This window comes from Rhinoraja longicauda, chromosome 1, assembly GCF_053455715.1.
Source record: "Rhinoraja longicauda isolate Sanriku21f chromosome 1, sRhiLon1.1, whole genome shotgun sequence".
Classification (NCBI taxonomy): domain Eukaryota; kingdom Metazoa; phylum Chordata; class Chondrichthyes; order Rajiformes; family Arhynchobatidae; genus Rhinoraja; species Rhinoraja longicauda.
The window spans coordinates 974,073-985,913 of record NC_135953.1 but is presented as its reverse complement, the minus strand read 5'-3'; the positions used below and the strand labels follow the sequence as shown (position 1 = coordinate 985,913).

Below are 11,841 nucleotides of genomic sequence, written 5' to 3'. Positions count from 1 at the left end.
AATGAAAGCAACCACGTCTAAAGTGCATCTAAAGCATTTTATGGTTCAGCAGCTGGAATGAAGAATGATCCATCTTCAATCCCATCCTGTTCCTCAATCCTCCTCGTCAGATGATTCAGGAATGAGGCAAGGCTCTAATCGTGGTTCCTCAGCAGAATCAGTGAGACCAGGTGAGGCAGTGGGGATAGTAGCTCACGGGTTGTGACCAGACTGCATGTACCTGCCCTGCAGATTGTATACCCTGCAGGAATACTACTGCCACCACCCAGGCTGCACGTTCAGTGAGACCAGGTGAGGCAGTGGGGACAGTAACTCACGGGTTGTGACCAGACTGCATGTACCTGCCCTGCAGATTGTATACCCTGCAGGTATACTACTGCCACCACCCAGGCTGCACTTTCCAGACACTCACCAGCCTCCTTGTACAAGAGACTTGCACTCAACATGTCCTTTAAACTTGCACCTCTCACCTTCAAGCTGTGCCCCAATGCATTTGGCAATTCCACCATGGGGAAAGATTCTGACAGTCGACCCCATATACATCTCTCATCATGTTATACACTTCTATCAGGTCTCCCCACAACCTGCAGTGTTCCAGAGAAAACAGTCCAAGTCTATCCACCCTCTCCCTGTAGCTGAAACCCTCTAATCCAGGCAGCGTCTGGAAAACCTCTTCTGCATCCTCTCCCTGTAGCTGAACCCTCTAATCCAGGCAGCATCCTGGTAAACGTCCTCTCACCCTCTCCACCCTCTCCCTGTAGCTGAAACCTCCTCTCACCCTCTCCCTGTAGCTGAACCCTCTAATCCAGGCAGCATCTGGTGAACCTCCTCTCCATCCTCTCCCTGTAGCTGAACCCTCTAATCCAGGCAGTGTCTGGTGAACCTTCTCTCACCCTCTCCCGGTAGCTGAACCCTCTAATCCAGGCAGTGTTTGGTGAACCTCCTCCCCATCCTCTCCCTGTAGCTGAACCCTCTAATCCAGGCAGTGTCTGGTGAACCTCCTCTCCACCCTCTCCCTGTAGCTGAACCCTCTAATCCAGGCAGCATCTGGTGAACCTCCTCTCCATCCTCTCCCTGTAGCTGAACCCTCTAATCCAGGCAGTGTCTGGTGAACCTCCTCTCACCCTCTCCCTGTAGCTGAACCCTCTAATCCAGGCAGTGTCTGGTGAACCTCCTCTCCATCCTCTCCCTGTAGCTGAACCCTCTAATCCAGGCAGCATCTGGTGAACCTCCTCTCCACCCTCTCCCTGTAGCTGAACCCTCTAATCCAGGCAGTGTCTGGTGAACCTCCTCTCCATCCTCTCCCTGTAGCTGAACCCTCTAATCCAGGCAGTGTCTGGTGAACCTCCTCTCCACCCTCTCCCTGTAGCTGGAACCCTCTAATCCAGGCAGTGTCTGGTGAACCTCCTCTCCACCCTCTCCAAAGCCCCCACATCCTTCCTGTAATGGGGTGACCACAGCTGCACATAATACTCCAACTCGCTGCCCTCTGAGTCTTTCTCCTCAGTGAATACAGATGCAAAGTACTCATTTAGTAGCTCATCTCATCATCCCACACCAACCACAGCCATCCTCAAAGTCTGCCACCCCAGAAACCTTGGTAACTAACCAGTCTGCATTAATGTCACAGTGATTTATATGTATCACAAACAGCACAGGTCCCAGCACAGATCCCTGTGGAACTCCACTGATCACAGCCCTCCAGCCTGAAGATTGTCCTTGCACCACAACCCTCCTGCTTCCATCAGTAAGCCAGGTCAGAATCCATACCACCAAGTTACTGTTAATCCCGAGCATCTTAATCTTCTGGTTCAACCTACCATGGGAATTTTATTAAAAGCCCTACTAAAATCCATATCGACAACATCTGTCATTCATTGATCACATTTGGCACGTCCTCAAAAAAACTCCAAGTTAGTAAGAGATGACCTGCTGTGTACAAAGCCATGTGACTGTCCCAAATTAGCCCATTCTCTTCCAAATGGGAGTAAATCTGATCTCAAAGAATCCTTTCTAATAGCTTCCCTACCACTACACGAGTCTCACAGTCCCATAACTCTCTGGATTCTCCACTTCTCTTCTTCAATAAAGGAACAACACACAGTTCGGACCTGTGGAGGGAGGAGCTTGGGCTGGAATGGACGCACCTTCCACAGGTGTGGTGCTCAGGTACACTGCAAGTCTTGATCCCCCGCACCCTGCAGGACGAGCACACACCTGCACTGCATCTTCACTGCACCCTGCCTTCCACACAGAGGCACCCTGCCGAGCGAGGCACCCTGCCTTCCACACAGAGGCACCCTGCCGAGCGAGGCACCCTGCCTTCCACACAGAGGCACCCTGCCTTCCACACAGAGGCACCCTGCCAAGCGAGGCACCCTGCCTTCCACACAGAGGCACCCTGCCGAGGCACCCTGCCGAGGCACCCTGCCGAGCGAGGCACCCTGCCGAGCGAGGCACCCTGCCGAGCGAGGCACCCTGCCTTCCTCCTTCACCACTGGTCCATGGTTGTTGAAGCTTGCACCCTCCTCCACTCATGCAGCCCCACAGTGTCTGTCTGGGGAACGTAAGGGGCTGTGGTGGCTGCCAACCTCCTGTACGTGATGGAGGAGGAGGAGAGGTCTGGTGAATGATGGAGTAACTGTACCTTGCACACAGACTGCCAGGAAAGGAAGGGGACTGGTAAACGCAACGCAACATTTACAACTTGCAATCATTTTGAAAAATACTGACTTTTTGTTAAAAAACTGTGCTTTAAACATGCCGACAGTGAAAAGAGAGAGAGAGAGAGAGAGAGAGAGAGAGAGAGATCACAGCTCAACTTTAAGCTGGGGGATTGGCAGTATGCATACAAATGTCAGCAGTCTCACACAACAAATAAATATTCCTCCAAGATTGTACGTAATATCTCTGAATTCAGTCCTAATAAATATCCAAACTTCAGATCTCAGCATACTTGTGTTTCCTTTTCAACTAACATCTGAAGAAGGTTAAACATATTTATAAAAATGTATGTCTATTCCTACAACATATGACATTTTAACAGCCTACTAATACTTTCCCAACATGTAAATACTTTGTGAAATATATCTTTAGAAAAAGTCACATTTGTGGGCACCCTGGACATTGGCACAGCTTTGACATGGTCATTTATCATGGAAATAATATCCACACCATTTCAGCCCTTCACTGGGCACATGCAACACACACTTACATCAACAAGGCACCGCCCCACAATCCTGCACCAACAAATACTACCAGCAAAGGAATATTAACAGTAATCTGTCCAACAATGAATGAATGAATGAATGAATGAACGAACCAACGAGTGAAAGAGTGAATGAATGAACCAGTGAAAGAGTGAATGAATGGATGAATGAACGAATGAATGAGTGAGTGAGTGAGTGAATGAACGAATGAATTAACGAATGAGGGAATGAATGAACGAGTGAATGAATGAATGAAGAATGAATGAATGAGGGAATGAATGGACGCAGTATATTTTGTCCCCTTCACTCCACGGCCTGCCGCGACTTTCACACATTGGCCCGTTGAAGGATGTGTTGTGTGAGTACACTCTCATCGTGGTGTTCAGCGTTGGCGATGCGCGGTGTGTGTGAGTGCACTCACATCGTGGTTGGGGGTGTTGCGATGCCTACCTTCCTTGCATGGACACAAGAGACTGCGTTTGCTGGAACCTGCAGCAACAACTAATCAGCTGGAGGAGCTCAGTGGTTGGGGCAGCATGCAGGGGGAACACTGCTGATGTTACAGGTAGACACCTTAAGTCGGCACTGAAAGGCGAGAGGAGACAGCAGGTATGAATGGGAGGAGGTCCATACCCTCCACACCGTTCCTAACCATGTACCTGTCCAAAGTCTTTTAACCATTGCAATAGTACCTGCCCCATCTACTCCTCTGGCCCCTCGATCCATACACCCACCACCCTCTCAGTGAAAAAGATGTCCTTTAGGCTCCTATTAAATCTCGGCCCTCACACCATAAACCTGTGCTTCTGCATCCCCTGGGTAAGAATCTGCATTCACTCTGTCTATTGCCCTTGTGGTTTTATACACTGCATGACAACAGCCCTCACCCTCCTGTCCACACCCTAGCCTGCCCACCCTAGCCTGCCCACACCCTAGCCTGCCCACACCCTAGCCTGCCCACCCTAGCCTGCCCACACCTTAGCCTGCCCACCCTAGCCTGCCCACCCTAGCCTGCCCACACCCTAGCCTGCCCACCCTCCTGTGCTCCACACCCTAGCCTGCCCACCCTAGCCTGTCCACACCCTAGCCTGCCCACACCCTAGCCTGCCCACCCTAGCCTGCCCACACCCTAGCCTGCCCACCCTAGCCTGCCCACACCCTAGCCTGCCCACCCTAGCCTGCCCACACCCTAGCCTGCCCACCCTAGCCTGCCCACACTCTAGCCTACCCACCCTCCTGTGCCCCACACCCTAGCCTGCCCACCCTCCTGTGCTCCACACCCTAGCCTGCCCACACCCTAGCCTGCCCACACCCTAGCCTGCCCACCCTAGCCTGTCCACACCCTAGCCTGCCCACCCTAGCCTGTCCACACCCTAGCCTGCCCACCCTCCTGTGCTCCACACCCTAGCCTGCCCACACCCTAGCCTGCCCACACCCTAGCCTGCCCACACCCTAGCCTGCCCACACCCTAGCCTGCCCACACTCCGCTGTGGTGGCTGCCAACCTCCTGTACGTGATGGAGGAGGAGGAGAGGTCTGGTGAATGATGGAGTAACTGTACCTTGCACACAGACTGCCAGGAAAGGAAGGGGACTGGTAAACGCAACGCAACATTTACAACTTGCAATCATTTTGAAAAATACTGACTTTTTGTTAAAAAACTGTGCTTTAAACATGCCGACAGTGAAAAAAGAGAGAGAGAGAGAGAGAGAGAGAGATCACAGCTCAACTTTAAGCTGGGGGATTGGCAGTATGCATACAAATGTCAGCAGTCTCACACAACAAATAAATATTCCTCCAAGATTGTACGTAATATCTCTGAATTCAGTCCTAATAAATATCCAAACTTCAGATCTCAGCATACTTGTGTTTCCTTTTCAACTAACATCTGAAGAAGGTTAAACATATTTATAAAAATGTATGTCTATTCCTACAACATATGACATTTTAACAGCCTACTAATACTTTCCCAACATGTAAATACTTTGTGAAATATATCTTTAGAAAAAGTCACATTTGTGGGCACCCTGGACATTGGCACAGCTTTGACATGGTCATTTATCATGGAAATAATATCCACACCATTTCAGCCCTTCACTGGGCACATGCAACACACACTTACATCAACAAGGCACCGCCCCACAATCCTGCACCAACAAATACTACCAGCAAAGGAATATTAACAGTAATCTGTCCAACAATGAATGAATGAATGAATGAATGAACGAACCAACGAGTGAAAGAGTGAATGAATGAACCAGTGAAAGAGTGAATGAATGGATGAATGAACGAATGAATGAGTGAGTGAGTGAGTGAATGAACGAATGAATTAACGAATGAGGGAATGAATGAACGAGTGAATGAATGAATGAAGAATGAATGAATGAGGGAATGAATGGACGCAGTATATTTTGTCCCCTTCACTCCACGGCCTGCCGCGACTTTCACACATTGGCCCGTTGAAGGATGTGTTGTGTGAGTGCACTCTCATCGTGGTGTTCAGCGTTGGCGATGCGCGGTGTGTGTGAGTGCACTCACATCGTGGTTGGGGGTGTTCAGCGTTGGCGATGCGCGGTGTGTGTGAGTGCACTCACATCGTGGTTGGGGGTGTTCAGCGTTGGCGATGCGCGGTGTGTGTGAGTGGGGGTGTTGTGATGCCTACCTTCCTTGCATGGACACAAGAGACTGCGTTTGCTGGAACCTGCAGCAACAACTAATCAGCTGGAGGAGCTCAGTGGTTGGGGCAGCATGCAGGGGGAACACTGCTGATGTTACAGGTAGACACCTTAAGTCGGCACTGAAAGGGGAGAGGAGACAGCAGGTATGAATGGGAGGAGGTCCATACCCTCCACACCGTTCCTAACCATGTACCTGTCCAAAGTCTTTTAACCATTGCAATAATACCTGCCCCATCTACTCCTCTGGCCCCTCGATCCATACACCCACCACCCTCTCAGTGAAAAAGATGTCCTTTAGGCTCCTATTAAATCTCCGCCCTCACACCATAAACCTGTGCTTCTGCATCCCCTGGGTAAGAGTCTGCATTCACTCTGTCTATTGCCCTTGTGGTTTTATACACTGCATGACAACAGCCCTCACCCTCCTGTCCACACCCTAGCCTGCCCACCCTAGCCTGCCCACACCCTAGCCTGCCCACCCTCCTGTGCCCCACACCATAGCCTGCCCACACCCTAGCCTGCTCACACCCTAGCCTGTCCACACCCTAGCCTGCCCACCCTTGCCTGCCCACACCCTAGCCTGCCCACACCCTAGCCTGCCCACTCCCTAGCCTGCCCACACCCTAGCCTGCCCACACCCTAGCCTGTCCACACCCTAGCCTGCCCACACCCTAGCCTGCCCACCCTCCTGTGCCCCACACCCTAGCCTGCCCACACCCTAGCCTGCCCACACCCTAGCCTGCCCACACCCTAGCCTGCCCACACCCTAGCCTGCCCACACCCTAGCCTGCCCACACCCTAGCCTGCCCACACCCTAGCCTGCCCACACCCTAGCCTGCCCACCCTCCTGTGCCCCACACCCTAGCCTGCCCACACCCTAGCCTGCCCACCCTCCTGTGCCCCACACCATAGCCTGCTCACCCTGCCCCCCCACTGAGATCGCCCCCCACAGATGCTGCCCGACCCGCTGAGTTGCTCCAGTTGCTGCCACGCCATGTTCTGGCATCTGCAGCCCGTTGCGTCTTCAATGTTAAGTCTCACTTTGAGAAGGTCACGGAAGTAATTTCTTCCTAAAACTGTTTTCATGAACAGACTCACACCAGTAGAGCCAGCTGCCTGGATTTTGCAGCCAAATGGTTGAACAGATCTGTTAAAGACAATCGTGATAAGGATGGCCTTTCTGCAGAGGATTCACAGTTTGAAAGTTGATCAATAATTTAGTGAACTGCTTTATTAATCCGGGTTTGATCCTGACCACAGGTTCTGTCTGTGTGGAGTCTGCACGTTCTCTGTGACTGCCGGTGCTCCACAGATGTGTGAGCCTCTGTAACTTGCCCCCTGGTGTGTGGGCGAGACGGGAGGAGCAGGTGGGGAAAGGAATGGCATTGATGTAGATGGTCAGTGCCTGTAGTGAGCATACAGCTCACTCCATGTCCTCTCACTCTGACTCCTGAACAAGCTGGCAAAGAAAGCAAGGCAGCTGCTCCATTTGTTCCCATCGGTAGTGGGAAATTGTAACCAAACTCAGACAGGTTTGGACATCAGACAAACCAGCCAATGGCATCGATGGCTCCATGACTCTTGGCATCAGAGACAGGGCAATCCCAAGGTTGTTGTTTTGTTCCTTAAATGTGGAAGCTTCTATGATGAGTGATTTCATGGGAATGGTAATCGGCTGAATGTGCAGACCTACAATGTGCAGACCCCAACATGGGCCAGACCTACAATGTCTAGACCCCAACATGGGCCAGACCACACCATGGGCCAGACCCCAACATGGGCCAGACCACACCATGGGCCAGACTCCAACATGGGCCAGACCGCAACATGGGCCAGACCTACAATGTCCAGACCGCAACATGGGCCAGACACTCTCCATCCATGCTCACAGCAGGAAGCATCACTCCAATCTCACTCACACCTTGTTTGGACCAGTTGTTTTCAGCCAATACTTCATTTCATTTCATACCTTCGCCACTGATACAAGCTACTCCAAGTCTTGGTCTTTCAGCAATTAGCTGGAGGTCGTATAGTTGATACCAGCTCCATTACAGGTCACGCATCCAGACATCAGGTGGCTTGATGGTAGATCCAGTCCAATCAATTAACACAAAAAGCTGGAGTAACTCAGGGGGACAGAGAGCATCTCTGGAGAGAAGGAATGGGTGACATTTCAGGTCCAGACCCTTCTTACGTCACCCATTCCTTCTCTCCAGAGATGCTGCCTGTCCCGCTGAGTTACTTCAGCTTTTTGTGTCTATCTTCGGTTTAAACCAATCAATTTACATTTCTCTTTGAAGTCACCTAACTGCGATTGCTTGGCGAGGCTCCTTGTTCATTCCAATGCCAATGTACATGTAGATCCACCCAATGCCAATGTACAATTAGATCCACCCAATGCCAATGTACATGTAGATCCATGACAATGTACATGTAGATCCATGACAATATACATGTAGATCCACCCAATGCCAATGTACATGTAGATCCACCCAATGCCAATGTACAATTAGATCCACCCAATGCCAATGTACATGTAGATCCACTCAATGCCAATATACATGTAGATCCATGACAATATACATGTAGATCCACCCAATGGCAATGTACGTTTGTATTTGAAGTGGTCTCACTGCGATTGCTTGGCTGGGCTTCTGGTTCCATCACTGAAGGATGACCAATGAATGTGGGCCTTGACTGGATACTTGGCGTTGAGGTGATGTTGGGTCTTACTGTAGGAAACATCAGCCGACGTGTGGCAGGTTGATGGTTCAGGTGAGAATGACTACAGCTCAGACTGCTCTTTGATTACAACTCAATCAGCTTTGCTTTCTGATCAAGCACTTGTTTTAAACCATTACAGAAAAGTCTCTTTTCTGTAATAATATCTTTCCACCAGGTGATATCGGAGTAGGAGTCTCAGTTGTAAACTTCAACAAACACTTTCAGCTTTGATGTGCAGAATTTTTGAAAAACCAGGCCTTTTCTTCAGAGCCTAATAAATTAAAAAACATCACCTGTCACAGTGAGGCATTGGCAATAAACACAATCAAATTAAGGAATATCATCTGGACAACTATTGATCAATGAGACAGCTTCAGTCCTGAACTTGTGGGAAACACTAACACACAAAGTCAGTTTGAGATCAAACAGCTGGGGCTCTTGAAGAGCTTTATCGTCATAGTCACAACAGGCAGAATCAGGCCCTTTGCCCCAACTCTATATCCCACGCTGTGTAACTGTATATCCCACGCTGTGTAACTGTATATCCCATGCTGTATATCCCATGCTGTATATCCCACACTGTGTAACTGTATATCCCATGCTGTGTAACTGTATATCCCATGCTGTATATCCCACGCTGTGTAACTGTATATCCCATGCTGTATATCCCACGCTGTGTAACTGTATATCCCATGCTGTGTTACGTGTGTGTCAGGGTGTTGGGCTGGTGCCTGTTCCCATGCTGTGTTACGTGTGTGTCAGGGTGTTGGGCTGGTGCCTGTTCCCATGCTGTGTTACGTGTGTGTCAGGGTGTTGGGCTGGTGCCTGTTCCCATGCTGTGTTACGTGTGTGTCAGGGTGTTGGGCTGGTGCCTCTTCCCATGCTGTGTTACGTGTGTGTCAGGGTGTTGGGCTGGTGCCTGTTCCCATGCTGTGTTACATGTGTGTCAGGGTGTTGGGCTGGTGCCTGTTCCCATGCTGTGTTACGTGTGTGTCAGGGTGTTGGGCTGGTGCCTGTTCCCATGCTGTGTTACGTGTGTGTCAGGGTGTTGGGCTGGTGCCTGTTCCCATGCTGTGTTACGTGTGTGTCAGGGTGTTGGGCTGGTGCCTGTTCCCATGCTGTGTTACGTGTGTGTCAGGGTGTTGGGCTGGTGCCTGTTCCCATGCTGTGTTACGTGTGTGTCAGGGTGTTGGGCTGGTGCCTGTTCCCATGCTGTGTTACGTGTGTGTCAGGGTGTTGGGCTGGTGCCTGTTCCCATGCTGTGTTACGTGTGTGTCAGGGTGTTGGGCTGGTGCCTGTTCCCATGCTGTGTAACTCTGTGCCAAGAAATCCTATTATTCGATGATAACATTACATACATTACCATGTAATTGTAACACATGGAACATTTAAACCCGTTGGATAGATTGGATTTATGATGATCTATTGCAAGACTCACTGAACCCACCTGAAGTTTGCTGACCATTTCCTCAAACAACTTGCGAGCTTCTGGTCTGCCTGGCTCCTCAAAGTAATCGGTTATCCCAACGTGCACCACAATGGACTTCAAACTGCGACACACACCTGGAGAAAGGAAGTGTTAGGTAGAGTGTTCACACTGAGGCAGAGTGTCAGCACTGAGGCAGAGTGTTAGCACTGAGGCAGAGTGTCAGCACTGAGGCAGAGTGTCAGCACTGAGGTAGAGTGTCAGCACTGAGGCACAGTGTTAGGGCTTACGTAAACTGTTCGCACTGAGGCACAGTGTCAGCACTGAGGCAGAGTGTCAGCACTGAAGCAGAGTGTCAGCACTGAGGCAGAGTGTCAGCACTGAGGCAGAGTGTCAGCACTGAGGCAGAGTGTCAGCACTGAGGCAGAGTGTCAGCACTGAGGCAGAGTGTCAGCACTGAGGCAGAGTGTCAGCACTGAGGCAGAGTGTCAGCACTGAGGCAGAGTGTCAGCACTGAGGCAGAGTGTTCACACTGAGGCAGAGTGTCAGCACTGAGGCAGAGTGTCAGCACTGAGGCACAGTGTTAGGGGTTACGTAAACTGTTCGCACTGAGCCATTCACTGTGATCATGGCTGATCATCCTCAGTGTGTACCCCGTTCCTGCCCTCTCCCCGTACCCCCTGACTCCACTACTTACAGGACAGAAACTATTATGTCTCCATTGGCAACTTTGATCAAGTTACAATGACATGTGGCGTTCCCCAGAGGTGATGGAGAGACTATGTGCTGAGAGCTCTTATACCTGCATGAAGGAAGCAATTAAACACACCTGAGCAATTACAAACACCTGTGAAGCCATGTGTCCCAAACATTATGGTGCCCTGAAATGGGGGGACTATGTACAAACACAGCTGTAATTTCAACATGGTGAAACGGCACGGAGGCGCAGCGGTAGAGTTGCCGCCTTACAGCGAATGCAGCGCCGGAGACTCAGGTTCCATCCTGACTACGGGCGCCGTCTGTACGGAGTTTGTACGTTCTCCCCGTGACCTGCGTGGGTTTTCTGCGAGAGCTTCGGTTTCCTCCCACACTTCAAAGACGTACAGGTTTGTAGGTTAATTGGCTGGGCAAAAGTAAAAATTGTCCCTAGTGTGTGTAGGATAGTGTTAGTGTGCAGGGATCGCTGGGCGGTGCGGACCCGGTGGGCCGAAGGGCCTGTTTCCGCCCTGTATCTCTAAATCTAAAAAAAATCTAAAATCTAAAAATGTATAAAAATACCCTTTAATAAAATCTGACAATGTGCACTTTAACCACATGTGATTTTTTAAACTACAAATCTCAAATTGTGGAGAACAGAGGCAAATAAATAAATGATGGATCTTTGTCCCAAACATTATGGAGGGCACTGTATGTGTACCAGATCATGAAAGGAATAGATTGGGTAAATGCACATTGTCCCAGAAGGGGCAGGTGGGACTAGCTCAGATGGGGCATCTTTCTCAGCATGACCAGTTGGGCGGAAGGCTTGTTTCTGTGCTTGACAACCGACCCAATGACGATCTGTAACCCTCCATTCCCTACGTATGCATGTGCCTATCTAAAGCCTCTTCACACCTCTGTCATACCTGCATTTGCCAACTTGCACAGCAGAGCTGGTGGATCATAGTTCAGTTACTTGTCACTGCCACTCTGTGAGAATGACCATAGTGTGGAAACGGGCCCTTCATAGAGTCACAGAGTGATACAGTGTGGAAACAGGCCCTTCATAGAGTGATACAGTGTGGAAACAGGCCCTTCATAGAGTC

The 11,841-nt window shown here is 50.3% G+C and overlaps 1 protein-coding gene across 2 annotated transcripts in view; it reads right to left on the bottom strand.

Moving 5' to 3' along the window:
* Positions 1 to 8,066: 8,066 nt before the first annotated feature.
* Positions 8,067 to 11,841, bottom strand: part of fbxo41 (F-box protein 41) — a 117,213-nt gene continuing 113,438 nt past the window's right edge. For both annotated transcript variants that reach the window (XM_078400474.1, XM_078400561.1), the window contains exons 12-13: positions 10,058 to 10,173; positions 8,067 to 8,881 (exon numbers count right to left, since the gene is read on the bottom strand). In XM_078400474.1, coding sequence (XP_078256600.1) covers positions 8,819 to 8,881; positions 10,058 to 10,173 — 179 coding nt within the window. In that variant the 3' untranslated portion in view covers positions 8,067 to 8,818. The remainder of the gene's footprint in view (positions 8,882 to 10,057; positions 10,174 to 11,841) is intronic.